This window comes from Coenobita brevimanus, chromosome 85 (assembly GCF_032717465.1).
Source record: "Coenobita brevimanus isolate Jiangsu-jjx chromosome 85, ASM3271746v2, whole genome shotgun sequence".
Classification (NCBI taxonomy): Eukaryota; Metazoa; Arthropoda; class Malacostraca; order Decapoda; family Coenobitidae; genus Coenobita; species Coenobita brevimanus.
Window position 1 is genome coordinate 4,838,957 of NC_137038.1, and position 17,869 is coordinate 4,856,825.

At 39.5% G+C, this 17,869-nt stretch overlaps 1 protein-coding gene across 1 annotated transcript in view; it reads right to left on the reverse strand.

The window, feature by feature from the left end:
- LOC145410339 (thioredoxin reductase 1, cytoplasmic-like) overlaps positions 1-17,656 on the reverse strand; it is a 41,505-nt gene extending 23,849 nt beyond the window's left edge. The window contains exons 1-3 of the mRNA XM_080280477.1: positions 17,414-17,656; positions 14,378-14,438; positions 728-903 (exon numbers count right to left, since the gene is read on the reverse strand). Coding sequence (XP_080136603.1) covers positions 728-903; positions 14,378-14,438; positions 17,414-17,521 — 345 coding nt within the window. The 5' untranslated portion in view covers positions 17,522-17,656. The remainder of the gene's footprint in view (positions 1-727; positions 904-14,377; positions 14,439-17,413) is intronic.
- Between the last annotated feature and the right edge of the window lie 213 nt (positions 17,657-17,869).

Sequence of the window (17,869 nt, forward strand, 5' to 3'; positions counted from 1 at the left end):
GCATTTAGGTACTGCATATTATTAGGCTAACACCATAAGATTTTGTTCAACACTGAGAACTTCAGCCAAATACTTTAAAAATATCTCTAGAATAATTTTCTTCATTACCCCTACACTAAGGAATTATATTTGAGCACACACTTGATACTTTATGATTTTTGGTAACCTTAAGAATTTTGGTATTTCCAGGCTACCTTTAGACACTGTTCAACTAAGTGGAACTCAATGAAAGTTACTGGACAAGTCTCATTATCATCTTTATAATTCACAGACAAGACCTCTCTACTTAACACACCAATCATACAGTGCCTTCATTACTACATACCCACACTTATCAAGTTATAGTTGTAATTCATGAGATTTGTTACTCATGAACAGCAGCTGACCATTTGCACAGGAAATATTTTCTCATTTTTTTCATACAATACCATGACCCTCAGAAATTATATAAATTATCTAATCAAATTATTTACAAGTTAGTGGACAACTCACGTTACTATCACCACTACATTCACAAGCAAGAATTCCACCCTCACACAATATTTCTACACAGCCTTCACTGCTGTTGTTCCTATGGCACCCACGGCCCATCTGAACATAAACCCAATGGACTGCAAGCTGAGATTGCCCTTCCGCAGTCCACCATCATTCCTATCTCACCTTTTGGGGAGCAAGGAAGAGGATATGGGATGTTTTGAGAATTCACTATCCACATTCCCAAACCTACCAGGTCATAGTCGTAATCGTGAGAAGACTTGTTGATCATGGGCAGCAGCTGACCATTTGCATGTGTTTCAAAGGTCTTATCTGCTCCCCCAACATGTTCTCCATTGACGTAAACATTGGGCACAGTGCGCATACCTGACTTCTCTATTAGGACGTCCTGGATTTCATGCCCATTATCTGCAAGAAGATTCGTATTAAAGTAAACTGCTTTCTCCATATAATGAAACCTACCATCTTCAACCACATATTTTGTATTACCATACACTTATATTCTTATCATCTCTAAACAATTAGAGTCTGTTTAGGAGAGCCATTTATAAACATCAGATTCAGTTGTAGTGACAGATCACAGAACAACTCTCTGATAATGATGTGGTTGAATAATACTACTGTATATCTAACTCCTCCACTTTGAGTTTATCCTGTGGTTAACAAAACTGTGTGGAAATACAACAGCAAGCTAAAAATACATCACAAGATTGAGGGGGTTAATACTACTGGTAACTGCACTTGTCTGCACAGGAAATGTAGTCTTACTGGGTAATGGAGTCAGATCAGATCTAACATTTCATTGTCTGGCTTCTTGTTCAGTGAAGAAAAAATTGTTAATAGGATTAAAATATTAAAACATTCTGTGTTTCACTAAACCCTGAGCTGGTACTAAAACAGGCATGTGCACACCAGTTTGTTCACCTTAACCTGGCCCAGATTTTTGTCTTTTTGCAATTGTTCTTCACAGTTCAATGGCAGTGTAAGAAAATACAGTACATTCTTTCCAAAGCACTTCTTCATGACTAACATTACTGTATATAGTCTTTTGCAACAACTTGGCACTCAACATGGGCAGATGGTAATTTTAAAGTGAAATACAGTCATTAAGACACTTCCTTTCCATTTTGAAAATAACAAAAAGCATATTACAGTACTGAGGGAAAAACACAACCCCATCACATACAACACCAAACTATGACTGACCAGCCAAAAAAATAAAAGACAGAAGTGTTGGCTTTCAATGACTGGTTAATAATGAAAAACAACAGAGAAAGGAAACCATGAAAAAAAAAAGTAAAAGGCAGAGAGAGAGAGAGAGAGAGAGAGAGAGGGAAGCAGAGTAAACAAATGAGAAAAGAATGCATCCAAATCAATTCAAACCAGAAAATAAATCTCGGAACACTCTGGAAACACATACTGTATAAGAAACTGCAAAAAATAAATAAATAAATAAAATCCTGACCCCTTCACTACGATGATGTCTTTAATAATCAATATTCTTGCCACCACCAAACACGTTAATTCAGCTTAGGAGAGATACTTGGGCACTTTCCGAAGTTGAATAAAACACTCTGGTACTAGAAAAAACAAATCATAAAACTACATCACCAAGCTTTAAAGGGTGACAAACATCCTGTAAACAATTATAGGAAAAGAAAGACAGCAGTTAAGTTAAGGAAGTTAATGTGGAAAAAGAAAAAAAAGGGAGGGTATTCAGGAATATGAGGACTGGAATCAGTTGAGAAGCATGTGCAGCTACATTTACATTTTGACAAACAAATGAGGAAATGAAGGAGTGTTGCAATGCTGATGAGGATATGCTTGAGAGCATTAGCCCCTTGAGATGGTTTGGCCAAGCGCAGAGAGTGGAAAATGGAAGACTTACTAGAAGTGTATGTGAGTGAGGTAGAGGGATGGGAAGAGAGAGAGAGGATGAGATGGAGGGACAGGGTGACGAGGTATGAGTGAGGGGTGCGTGAAGTTGGTGAAATGGCAGCCTTAAGACAAAGAACAGAAAGACATGGAAGTAATTTGTTTGTGGCCACATCATCTAGGATTAGGGCATCCAGTTATGGACAGACAGACAGACTGAATGATTAATGCAAGAACAGGTATTACAGTAAAATTTTCAAGAAGTTAAGAACAGCAAATAAAAAACACATGTATACATGAGTCACTGATTTACAGTACATTCAGTCTTCATTACAGCATAAATCAGATATTTTCAAATGCCACAAATTTTTCCACAGTCAGTATCACAAACTGATAAATTTGCTTCACTGCAAGTACAATACTGGAATTTGAACAAGCAATGATTATGAAAACAAAAGGTGAATAATACCGTAATAACAACAGTACCGGTTAGTAAATAATACTAATGTGGGTGACTCTACACTGAGTGACAAGCCAAATGGTTTCCTGTACACCAGGAAACCATTTACTATGCTGGGTGGTAACCATATAACCAAATTATGGCACCTGGTGGTTTAGTGCGTAATTAGGGCATTCCAATCAGACTGAGCCTGTGTAAGTTTATATCCATGGGGTGGTTGGGGTTTATTGCTCATGTAATGCAACTCAGGGATGAGTGAGGCTAGTCATTCTCATCTTAAATGTCAGGACCAACTTGCCCAGCCCCGGGCTCTTACACTCCTCATGAAAAAAAAAAAAAAAAAAAAAAAGTGAATAAATTTTTATGCTTTTTCACATCCTCCTGATCTTTATTTCTCACCTAAGGTTGGCCTAAGGAAGGAAGTATGACAGAGCAGCAAAGAAGGAAAAGTCAGGGCAGTGTGTAAAGAGCTGAGTCATGGTGAGGAATTCCCCACTGATACCTCCAATCCCACACCTCGCTGCACACCCCATCTTTCACACAACACCATCACTCACAGAACTGAAATTACAGCAGTAGTATACTTTTTTTTTTCTATACATACTTCAATTTTCTTCCCACATTTACTATCTTTTTTTTCAACTACCTTTTCCCCCCTAAAGCACTCAATTTAATATCTGGTGCATCACCCACTCTAGTATTTTCACTTCCTGTCATAAGGCTGAATTAACTTTAAGCTACTCCATTACACTGACTCTTACAGTATTTTTTGTTCTACACAATTCACAAAACTTCCTATAAATAAACATCTTTCAAAACTCTCACTAATTTCTCTCTTGCAGTATAAATTGACACTGATGGTATGAGGAAAAAATAATCACAATCAAAGCTCAATAAAACTTCAGGAAATAACTGACAAAATGGAAAATATATTAAAAGTATACAGACACCACACGTTTTCTAACCTTCTGATGCAAGGACAAAAAAACTGCCATTCCACATTCAGCATAATACACCACTGATGCAACCACCTCCACCACCCCCATCACCCTGTGCACTCACACTGACATTTACCTTCAGCAACAATTACTTTCCTGCAACTCCTTTACCATCACAACTTCATTTTTTTTCTTCTTCTTGCTACTGATACTATGACCCCTGGTTCATCTTGCTTCTTTTGTTTTTTCCCTTTAATCTGGACTGTATTTTCATTCTACAGCTGTGAGTACTATGCTTCTACAGAACGTCCTTTCCATAGCACTCCATCAGAATCATGATTTTAATGTCAATATTTTGTTACAACTCAGCATTCTAAACAGATATGGCAATTTTTGGCCAAATTAAAGTGCAAAGAGCAAAGACTTCCTCTGCTCAAAAGAATATTCCAGTAGTGAAAAAGTTAATCATGACTACATTAAAATCCTTCACTTCAGTCTTCTATGCCACGTAAAACTGTCTGGAGATACTAAAACAAAAAAAATACAAATACATGAACCATCATACTTTTGCTGCTGACCAACTTAAGTCTGTCTGGCTGAACAAACCCATCAACCACAGGCAAGCAACTGTCCCTGCTAAGCCAAGCTGTGCAATGAACCAACATTCCTTTGTGGGTGACAGTGCCTTGCTGTGGAGATGTGGGGAAAACTGTTCAGGTTTTGTTCCTGGGTGCATGCTGCATCTGCATCTCTCCATCCAGTTAACAAGGGCACCATAGTAGGCTACACTTCCCCGTGATGTGGCATACGGTTACCACCCAGCAATGTAAATGGTTTCCTGGGTTACAGGAAATGACGTGGTTACACTTCAAGCACATTCAATTTTTATATATTAACTTCCGGGTTTACATTACCTCATCAATACTGTTATCAGGAATGTTCTGTACTTTGCTAAGCTCCTCCAATATTACAGAATTCCCAAGTTATCTAAATTACCAGGAAAGTACCAAAAAGAAAAGAATTATAAATTTTCTAATAATTACTGTTCTGTAACTTCAAGACTTCCAAATTCAGAGCAATTAATATATGAGTAAATACTACAAAAATATCCAATGACATCCTCCAGTAACCATCCTCACCTTCACAAAAACCAGACCTAGAGTTTACAGGGTGCACCTTAAAACATGACCTGGCAACTCTGACTAGAATCTTGCTCTATAATATTCAAGGGCATGTGTGTGTACTGTACCACATGTCAGACCTCTCACCTAACCCCTACTTATATATCCAACTACATCCACAACTACCACCCACAGCAATGCGTACATCTTTCACATACTTCCCACTTACCTATCTATCTATCTTTTACAGATCCAATCACTCACCCATTTACACCCACCTACACTTTCCACACATCTAACCATTTACACCAATCTACATCTTTCACATAAATTACTGTTTGTCTATCTACTTATCCTTCACATAACAAATTACTCACACAAACCAACCTACATCCACCACTCATCTAACTACTTAAACAATCCTACATCCTTCATATAGCCAACCAGTGGCTCATCTATCTCACTGCCTATCACTCGTTACATTAATCCCCAACACACTTATGAACTTCACATTCAGGATCTATCACTTCGTCATCTACTGTATATACAGTATACTCTTAACACACAAACTGGCCACCCCCACATCCTCTTCTGGTATCATTACCTCTCATACAATTTACAACTTCAATAGGGGCACTAGTAAAGAATGATGGTCTTGCCTAGCATGTTTTAGTTCAAGTATCCAAGAGATAGCTGCAAATTTATCATCATCTTGGTGGTAGGTGGTGGCGACCATCATCCGCTCACTTGATGTAGTGCTGCCTACTTTTTCCTTAGCCTTTATCATTCTTTTTCTGTGCCTGCCCTCCACTCTTCCTATTTCTCCCATCTTTCCTATCACTTCTTATTGCTCTTCTTTCCTTTACAGGTAGCTTTACATTGAGTGACAAGCCAAATGGTTTCCTGTAAGCCAAGAAACCATTTACAACGGTGGGTGGTAACCATATAACCAAACCATACGTGCTCCCTACGTGTCAACAAGTGGGTTGGTGGAGGGTTAGTGCCCCTCCCCGTAAAACAAATAACTCAAAGTCAAGTGGCCACCCCTTAAGACTTAAGGGATTATGGCATCTGGCAACAGACAGAAAGATAGATCATCATGACTTTTTTCCCCACCTAATGATGGGAGGAAGTTCATTATAAAATGCAATACCACACTGTTCTCACTTTGGTTATCCACAATTACTGTCCTGGAGTATGACAGCCAACCCTCAGGCCCCTACACTATGAAGGGACTTACTGTGCTGTATATGGCTTTTCTAACCTGCTGCACACATAGTCAGTAACAATTACTAACCACTTCAATACATGACTACTCTCCTAACCACCTGTGCACCCACTAACGTTATCTACCTTACAAACACACACACCCATACACAAACTAATACATATCAGATTACACCACACACCCTTTACAGTATTGGGCTACTCACTCACACTATGTTTACCTATCCATCTAACCGGATCACTAACTCACCATCCCCTGTTCATTCCATTACTTTCACCCACCCACCATCCTGTCCCTAGCAGTGGATAAACTTTACTGTAATGCTGCCTGCCATGACACAGCAAGTTCTGGGTCTTGCGTAACCACACCAGAAAGTTCATCGTACTTCACTCTCAATGTTTATCGTACCAATCAGGGCATTTGCCTAACTTGAGAGTAATAACAGTAATATTGGCTAATGTCCAGCGACTGCAAGGAAGAAATTAGCGTGACACTCTCTCTCTCTCTGGGAGAGACATACATGCATGCATGTAAACTAGCAGTAAGGTCCAGACTGTAGTTGTAATTTAACCAGGCTGGTGGTAATCATCTTGGTCTCCTATCCTCACTTAAGAACACTCCAACATACAGAACATTACACTCTTTGTTCCTTAACAACAACAGCTTTCTATAATGCTTTTCACAAGAAATTAATGAATTTAGCCCTCTCCCTATTTTCACCATCAAAGCAAGTTTCCCTACAGCTTCACAGTACCAGTATAGTATATCAATATCTGAGAGATGCTGTCCTGTACCATTCCCACTGCTTAATATCTGTTCCTCAAAATCCACTGCCATTATTATCACTGCATTACACTGTCTTCACCTTACTTCCTACAATATGGGATGGAGAAATAAAGAGAAACCTTTCAAGCTCTTCAGGGATGTGAATCCAGAGAAACACAACTGGAGGTATAATAACCCCCTCCTGAGCTGTGGGCAGAATGAGGCTACTTGTATAGTGTACATATGAAGTTGTGGGCAGTGGGGCATATTGTCACTTCCATGTTATGCTGGGATTATATGGCCATTCTTTTTTTCTCCCATTCACAAAGGAAAAACATCCCCTCCTTTTTATTGCCACCTCTCACTATCTTACACATATTCCTTTCAAACTCTACAGGAAAATGTAACTTTTTTCTTCACGAATTTTATTCTTGAAAATTCCTAATTCACCAAGATTACAGTATAAAATCTACAATACTGCAGTATCACAGAGTACTGTACACAACTAATGCACAAAATCACCCACTAGCTACTTAACATTACACAGACATACAAGGATGCATGATTGGTATGGCATGTCAGTCAGTAATCAATACAGGCATAGCGACGTTACCAAGGCAACTAAGCTGGGAAGTGGAACAAACATTCCAATACCAGTAATTGCTACTGCCATATCAATTCATACTGCATCTTTTGTACTGACACACACACACACACACACACACACACATTACTTACCATACCCAACAAATATGATGTCCTACAATGTTTATACATAACATCCAATCTCATATTTGGCTACACCCTCTAAGGTGTAAGGGTTTGAGGCTAGACTACCATACTTCTGTCCATTTACGGATACAAGATCAGCCTACTTCCTCGGAGGGAAGTGTGTGTGGGGGGGGGGGTACCATCAAACATATTTAGGGCCCTCACTCCAACTGGGACATTCTAACCACTAGATAACCTGATTGCTTATCATGGAACTGAAACAGCAAGGTGGTATTCAGTCTCAAATGTACAGTATTTAGTCATGATACCTGATGAAACTACCCAATACTTGCCCTGTACAAACTTTCACTATAGCCTCTTCAATCTACTCTGAGAAAATTTGAGCCTTAAGCTTATGAAAGCTGGCAGCTGACTGGTTGTCTAAGTGCATTCATTATTAAATATGTATTTTATATTATTTTTATTATATGAGTTACAAATAACTGTTTGATGATAGGACTGTAAAAATAAAATAGGTAGTTATTTGAACAGATTAATTTTAAAACAGGGCCTTACAAACTCTATCTGATGGTCTAGACATGTTAGAAATTTTGAATTCTCAGGACAAATCAAACCATGTCCAAGTAATATTTTACAAGTACTGTACCTTGGTTTCCTCCCCCCCTCATGTTCAGCCAAATTAAGATAAATTTTTGTTGCTGCAAAATTTTTTAAAATTTAACTTAGTAAAGCACTGGAATTCCAACAGAAATGACTGGTAGACAAGGGGGAAGAAACTATGTCACCATCACTTTTAATATCCCACAACCCATACCTTGTCACAGCTCTGTAAGTTGTGACAGATATTCAGAACTAAAAAGATAGAAAACTATCAATCTATCTATCTATTGCCAGACGCCTCAATCCCGTTTGGGATGGCCACAAACCAATCGCCTCCAAGTCGCCCTGTCCCCCGCCATTTCACTGCACTGCTCCCAACTCACACCCCCCTCTCTCATATACCTCTCCACCCCATCCCTCCATCTCATCCTCGGCCTCCCCCTCCCTCTTCCCCCCTCCACCTCACTCACATAAACTCTCTTCGTCAGTCTTTCACCCTCCATCCTCTCCACATGGCCAAACCACCTCAGTGTGTTCCTCATAATGCTTCCTATCACATTCACATCCACACCACAACGCTCCTTTATATCCTCATTCGTCAGCCTGTCTCTCCATGTGACTCCACAGGCTCCTCTTAAATAACTCATTTCCCTGCTCTCACTCTTGACTTGTGTCATTCCAACAACGTCCAAGCTTCACTTCCATACGTTAGAGTTGGTATCACAATACTGTCATGTAGTAACTTTTTCACTTCCATGCTCACTTCCCTGTTTCTTATCACTGCTTTCAAAGAACCAGCTACCTTTTTTCCCTGCTGTACCCTTTCACGCACTTCACCCTCCAAACCTCCATCCTTACTCATCACACTACCCAAGTACTTAAAAGTACTCACATTTTCCAATTCCTCACCATCCAAACTCGCTGTACATTCACTGACTTCACCTCTCTCAAACACCATCACTTTACTCTTCCCTACATTCACCTTTAGATTCCGTTTCTTACACACACTCCCAAACTCATCCACCAAGCCTTGCAGCTCCCCTTCATCTTCACTCAATAACACAGTATCATCTGCAAACAACAGTACAGGAAGTTTCCAAACACTATCCTCTCTCACCAGGGCCACTCCAACATCCACTACCCTACCTTGTACCTCTTTTATTACCCCATCCATGTACAGATTGAACAACCATGGAGACATGACACATCCCTGTTTCAACCCACCTTTCAAAGTGAAAAATTTACTTAGTTCACCATCCACACACACTGCAGCCTTAGCACCATCGTACATACTCTTCACAGCATTCAACAACTTCCCATCTACTCCATATATTCTTAACACTTTCCACAATCCTTGTCTATCCACCCTGTCATATGCTTTCTCCAAATCCATGAAAGCCACATACAACTTCTTTCCCTTCTCTAGAAACTTTTCCACTAAAGATCTAAGAATGAATATCTGATCTACACAACCTCTTCCCTTCCTAAAGCCTCCCTGTTCTTCTCCAACTAATTTCTCTGTTCTTTCTCTAACTGTCAATAAGTATCCTACCATACACTTTTCCTATTATACTAAGAAGACAAATGCCCCTATGATTACCACACACTTCTTTTTCCCCTTTTCCTTTGTACAAGGGAATAATTATACCTGACTTCCAATCCTCCGGGACTCTACCTTCCTCCCAGGCCAATCTGCACATCTTCCACATCCATTCTACTACTATCTCTCCCCCATGCTTCAGCATTTCACCACACACTCCATCAATTCCTGGGGCTTTCCCTGATTTAACTTTCTTCATTGCTTCCACAACTTCTATCCTACTGATTTCTTCCTGTCTTCTCACCTCCCTTCTTCTCCCAGCCATATACTTGCATTACTTCCATCCTCTATGTTCAACAATTCCTTAAAGTGTTCTCTCCATCTGCTCACTTTTTCTCCCTTCTCCACTAGTAATCTACCATTTTTATCTTTCACTCCCCTGCTAACTTCACTTCCACCCTGTCTTACTCACTCTTTTCACCTCTTTCCAAAACATTTTCTTACAGTCCCTCCACTTTACACTCAAATTCCTTCCAAATTCCTCATCCACTTTCTTCTTACTCTCTCTTACTAATCTTTTCACCTCTCTCTTTCTTTCTACATATAACTCTCTCTTCTGCCTCTCAACTTCTTCCATGCCCCTATTTCTCATCCATTCATTGTAGAAAAGTTACTGATGTAAAAATAGAAAGCATAATGCAAACTGATGCAACAGCAAAACACTCTCAAATAAATTTGAATATTTGTCTGCTTAGTCAAAAGCGACATCACACAAGCAGCCTATCCCCCCCCCCCACCCATCATATTTACTGGGTTATATTTTACAAACTATCGCAGTAATGACATAATTTACCTTAATTTCCATGAACATGAGAAAAACATCGAAGTACTCAGAAAACTTTACTTGGACATGTTTTGATTTGTCCAGAAAATTCAAAATTTCAAATGCGTCTAGACCATCTGATAAACTCTGAAAGGCCTCATTTTTAAATAATGTAAACAAATACGGTAATACCTCAATTATCCAGACGGCCACTATCTGGACCATCTATTATCCGGATGCTGTGATCCAGCTGTTCAAAACCATTATTCATACAGTTTTCCAATTTATTCAGACAAAATGCTTATATCCACATGGAAATTATGGCCACGTGAACATTTTCGGTTGCCTGGGCCTTCTTTTTTTTTCTTTTTATGTTTTTTCTGAGCTGTGGTGATTGCTTGCCTGTGGTTGATGGGTCTGGTTGACCATAATTATTACTTGGCTGTGGTTTATAGGTATGCTTTACCAGAGTCGGGCAAAACACCAGGAATAAGTGTTGTACGATGTACTGGAGTGGCCTTTTACAACGGCTTTCAAAGTCAGGGTATGTACACAGGGGGGCCGGGGAGAAGTCCACCATCCGTACATGCCTCTGGCTCTATGTTGGATAATCGAGGGATTACTGTAACTAAATATTATATTTTATTTGGGCAGTCGTCTCATCAAACGGTTATTATAACCCTTATGATAAAAACATTTTAAATGCACTGTCAATAATGAATGCACTAAGACAATCAATCAGCTGTCAGCTTTCAGAAGCTTAAGACTCGTATCTCCCCAGAGCAGATCGAATAAGCTATAGTGACAATCACATACAAAGAGTCAATATTTAAAACACTGCAGCTTCAACTTCTCTAATCAACTAATGACAACAGATTGAGCAGATCCATTAACAGCAGTCAAGCAACCACCCTTCCAGGGTTATTCAAGACATCTGATCGCTTTGGCAAGACACCATCAGCTAAATGGGAACATCATCTGAATGAAGGGTTTAAACATTTTTCCATTTTTCACAACACAAATCTTTAGTCTCTCTCTCTCTCTCTCAGTACAGTGCCATACTTACATAATGAGCTCTAGCAGATTACCTACTTGACAGGACTTCCTTATCTATTCTCTGATTTAACATCCTGTAGACTTCACTTCCTCAAAACACTAGGGAGCTAAATTACGCATGAGCTACAGTAGTTTAAAGTACAAGACAGGCCTTCCTTATCTCCTTTGGTTTCACTTTCTGTAACTTTTAATCCCAACACCATGTACTCCTTCCTAGGTTGATTTACAATCTCTGGTAATAGCAGGAATGTAAATGAAAAATAATCAAATGAAAGATTACAGATTTGCTTTTCAGTCCTTCATTCAGTGAGGTTTTCTCAAGTCAAATAAGAATGAAGTCATCATCATAGTAAAATGGTCAACAATCACACCTTATAATGATCCAACTTAATATAATCCATACTTAATACCTTAAGTATTACTCAAGTTTTAGCTGAAGATTAGGGGTTGAGCCAGTGTTCAACTCTGCATAGTATACTAACTTAGCCAAGGTCAACATTTGCAAAGAAAACTTGTTATGCATCAGCAACAGATATGAATCACAACTGCGTCATTTCAAATGGCATGGATCTGGGTTAGCACAAGATAAGCACATAACAGCAGCCAAATCAGGGTTTAGAACTGGAGATTATGACTGGATAGGCAGACAGGAAATCTGGCATAAAGAGCACAACACTATAAAAGTATACTCTAACAAATGCTATCAAATTAATGTGGACATTTTCATGAACAGGATATAAAAGAAACCTGGAACAACATTCAAGACCATGTGATATTGTCTTTTTCATTTCTTCCCCCTATCTATTCCACAATAAACTAAAGAATGCACTTATTCAAATTCCACTGCTACCAAGTACCTACGAAGCTGCTCTTGTCAGTTTCTCACATCTTTCAATACCAGTTGCAGGGGGAACATTGATAATTCACAATCCCTCCTATATACGGTACGACTTGTAGTATGCATAGACCTGCTGTCAGTTCACTAAAACAAAATACAGCCTATCTGAACATATATATAAAGATGTATTACAGTACTATATATTGTACATTTGTGGGCCATACAAGCCTATAATAACAATCAGTATAAACACCCTATGATTATTATTAGGCATTCATATAGATGCCTGGTGGTCTAGTGGTTGAGTACAACAGTCCAAGTGGTGGCCTTGCCTTCTATGTTAGGGTTCAAATCTCCCTAAATTGACCAAATGTTCTTTGGGCATGAAAAAAACTACTGAGGATTTAGAGGTTTCCTCTCCTGAATGTTTTGAACTATGGTAGCTTTACCTTAGTTCCCTGGAAGTTCTTCAATCATGTACATGCCTACAGGGGCATGGGCCTGTGTCCTGCTGTTAAATATTTGGCTCACAATAGCTTTGCCTTTGGTTCCAACACAGCAAAGAGGATCATAATATGGCTTACAACAGCTTTACTTTGGTCCCAACACAGCAAAGGGGATCATAACATGGCTCATGATAGCTTTGTCTTTGGTCCCAACACAGCAAAGAGGATCATATGCGACTGACTGAGTTTTTAAAACTAAGATTTCAGGACATGCAGGTACTCTGAATTTTTGCTTAATGGCCCCCAAGTATGATGTAGCAAGTGGTAAGATAACTAGCTTGGAAAGTGACTATATGACCCCATTTGACAAAAAAGTAAGGATGCTGTATCTTATTACAAAACCAAAGAAATGTAAGTCCCGTACTAATCCTTGTGAACTGTGGGGGCTGAGGGCAAGGTTTTTGTTGCCCATAACATTAAAGGGTAGGTCACCAACTGAAATCCTAGCCCCACACAATATTAGGGAGTATGACTGAAAAACCTTAAACTACCGTAGTGTGTACAGCACCTGTCCCACACCCTAAATGGAGCCTCACACCACTACAGAACCAGTTGTCCAGATGTTCTGCTACCGGTACTGACAGTATAATGAACCTACATACTGTAAATCATATCTACTCTTTGGGCACTTGCAAAAAATATACCTGAAAGTGTCAGGTTCCTGTAACAGCAGCAACTGAGAAAGTGTGCAAGTTAACCAATAAAAAACCCAGCTCTGGCTAGATAATTCATATACAGTACTGTATATAGTACACTTTTTCTATGGTATTTAAATTTTCTGTAAGGAAGGGGGAGAGGGCTGGACATGAGGCTTCATTTCTCCTCTAATCTTTGTCCCCAGATAGGAAAGCTTCATTCTAGATCTACACACCCATTCATGTCTCAACATTCACCTCATTCCCTCAGATGATGATGATGATGATGATGATGATGATGATAGCAAGTATATTATTTTATCTTCATGAGTATCTATTATGTAAGCAGTAATAATGTTAAATTTGTGCAGCAATGTTTAATTATCATCATCATCACCCTAACTGAATTTACTATGAAGATGAAACCCTACCTCCATTTCCCACTATAGGGCATGAGATCTGGAAGGCTAATTAAGTTGTAAGATATGAAGTTAACACATACCTCCACTATTATTGCACCTATTTTTTTTTGGGGGGAGGGGGGTTACTGTCTACAAATTATCAATTCTCTCTCTCTCTCACAACAATTAATGCTTTTTAAGATACAGTAGTTACACAGAAACTACAAAAGACTACAAAAGAAGTCATTCCATTCACTGATCCTCATACTTTTTTTTGGGGGGAGAGGGGGGGAAATACAGTACCATACAATACCATAAACTTTCAAACTGTCTAGAGGGACTGTTTGCGTATCATAATACTTACCAAGCAGATCCAACTCCAGGGCTACATACTCCACATTCAGCCTCCTGAACAAATCTTTCACCTGTGGATACAAAAGATCATCAGTCAACATTCCTGAATACTGCCTACTCTATGTAACATTCATCCCTTCACTCCATCTTCTATTTTATTCTTGCTACAATCAGATGATTGTAGTCAACTTGTGACAGGCCTCTAGTAGTGAAGAGGTCAGTGAAGGCTGTACCGGTATCTAAAAACACACACACATACTCACTCACTCTCTCGTTCTGCTAGAATGAATAAAACTGTCTGGTGGTTGCAAGAAAAAAATACCGTCACTAGACTGAATGGGTAAAGCAACTTGAGTACCACAGCTAACATACAAAAAAACAGTGGCCACCAATTATGATGCATAATACAGTACAAAGATCCTACATTTTAAAAGTTCACTAGTTACTATCCTGACTGCTAGTACTAGTTAAGAATTAAAATCATCTTATGGTGGAGTGGTATATAAATTGGGATGGTAGTGTTGGGTGGGTGGACAGCCTGATGGCAGAGGAAAAGGTGAAACAGAGGACATCCTCACTGGGATTACGGTGTCTGGCATTAAACTGACATGGTAAATGGCTACAACCCATATTGCTAATTAACAAGTTGCTAAAGAATTAAATTTATCTCTGCTCAAAATTCATAACTAGATTAACAGGAAGCCAAATCTCTTCACTATGACGGCAGGCACTAATGAAAAGCAAACACATGGCAGTGCTGTCCACCCAGGGTGGAGGAGCTGCGGCATCCAAATTGAGTGCCAAACCCTTGCACCGTGGTCAGACCTCAGTGAGACACTGTCCACCACAAGGGTAGGTATTGAAGTCGCAACCATGTCATTCTCCCAGGCGCGGGAACCGTGTTGGACTGGGTGAGACTGTCATAGCTGTATTCTCCTCGGATTTGGGCCGTTATGAACCACTGGTTCCGTATCAGACGTATGCAACCGTATTACAGCAATATATTGGATTATTATTTATGGTCTTCATCTTGGACGCAAGGGCACTGTATTTACTAAAGGTGCAGTCACACAGGCGTTTACCCCAAATGGAAATTGCCAACCTGGGCCAACACCACCATCTCAAAGCAAACTCTGTGAAAACTGCTAAAAGTGCCGAGATTTTGGAGGAACAGTACAATCCTACTCAGCTGACGCTGCCCATTCTCATCAACACCGACTTTCAAGGTGTTCACTGGCTCCACCTATGATTTTTTTTTTCAGGCTGTAGAGAAGTTATTCACATTATGTATACCAATAAACTCATTGCATTCAACTGTGTGGAGTGCCTAGGGTAGCAAGTGCCGTCTTACACTATGTAGGTAGTAATGAAAAGAGATTTGAAAAATTTATCTGACAATGATAAAACCTAAAATACTTTGGAATTAAATACTGGTGTAATGAAGTACAGTATACATAAATTCACATGATCAATTAGTTATTCAGAGCTTGGCATACTAAAATCATGACAGGGCATTACAGAAAAACAATGCAGTAGTTGGCTAGTTTGGTGGTCTGGTCAGGTCACACTCCAAGTCACTACCGTACTTTACTGCAATGGCGTTTCCATTCTGAGGCACTAGGTACCGTACTTTACTACATTGGCATTTCCTTTTTGAGCCACTACCGTACTTTAACATACAGGTACCGTATTGGCATTTCCTTTCTATCTCCTTTTTATGTATATGTAGATTTAAGAATACGGCATAGACTGCACTGTGTTCATCCATTTCAGCATTGTTCTTGTGTTTATAGTACTGTATATGCAGTTGAAGAATCGGTACGTTTACAAAACCACAACACCAGATTCCTAAAATATAATAACTGCAAAGCAATTCACTGCACAGTTCAAAGTAGTTACCTTTCATCTGTGACATTTCTTCCACAAATTAAAAATAATCAAAATATTGTGGGGTTTTTGATGTGGTGCTAAAGCTTTCTAAACATTAACCCTAACCTAGCTTCATTTTTTTTTTTAGTGGCAGAAATAAACAGAAATTAATTAATTTCCAGCCATTTTCGGCATTAATCTACCCAAACCCCACTTAACCTAGATCAATGTCATTCAAGCCTAACCGAGACAAGTTTCCAATCTTAAAGAGTCACTGATGGAGTTCATCCTGACTGATTGCATAAGTGAAAACATGAGACACACCCACTTCCAGCCCTCTGACTGGCTGAATCAGAACCATAATGCACCAACGAAAACAAATGCATACCGCTTATGACCATAATGCAGCACAATGAAACAAAAATGCATCACATTTAGTTGATGAAATGCAACCAACTGCCAGCAAAGGCACACATTAAAGACCTCACAATATCTCACTTATTCCTATGTTGTGGAAGAAATGTCACAGAGAAAAGCTGACTTAGAACTGTGCAACAAATTTAATCATAATGTTACTTCTTTGGTATTATGGTTTTGAAAACATTATCCAAGGATTCAAGGCTGTCACTGTAAATCTGCGACTGTTTCAACATCAAACTAAACAGACCAGCCGGCACAGTGTACAACACTCAGCTGAATTTCATGTGACCCAAACTGGCTGCATTTTCCCACAAAATCAGTGAAGCAATTTACCATCAGTTATTTTCAGACAAAACAAGTGCCCATGTGACCATACTGTACACATCCTCATGAATGAAATAGTTATCTACAACAGGTTAACATTCAAATCAAGTAGAAGTTCAATTTTAATGTCTAAGGTGAAAAAACATGTTTTAATTACACAACAGTAAGTCTAAGTATCCTTGAAAATAACGTAAACTCAAGAATGAGATTCTGCTAAAAGTTAAATACTGGGTCAAACTGGTTTATATAACTCTGGGACCAAAGAAAAAATGACCTTAAGCATGTCACCTCCGTGGCACAAAGTATTACCCATGGGCAAACTCTCTCCCATTGCATCACCACCTCTCACCCCTTCTAGAAAACCCCCTCTTACACTCTTATAACCTTGGTCAGGAAATTAATATTTGGCTGAATTAAAAACAAAACTACTCACTTTATGACAAAACGGGCAGAAAGACTTGCTGAAGATCATAACCTTATTTTCAGCGATGTTTTTGTCGACTATCTCAGCCGCTGATAAATTTGAGGGCACGGGCGCCATGGTGGCCAAACTCTTCGCCCTCGGCACCCTCAAGACACTTCCACAGACACCCACTGTTCTCCCGAGTCTTTTACACGCCGCCAAGTGGCTCCAGGATGGTAACTCAACCTTCCTAGAGCTATGCAGGCACCGATATGAACGTGCAACACAAGAACGCGGGCGCAGCAGCCTCGCCAGCGCCGCCACTCCGCTCATGGCGGGCACCTGCAGTGTTGCCAGAACGTTCTGGCATCGTCACGCTCAGTCATCAGTCTTATATAACCAGACTTTTCGGATTAACCGCTGGGTTTTCTTATCATGCTCCGTAAAACATGTATATTTACGCATGCTTGCGAAAAGTACATACAG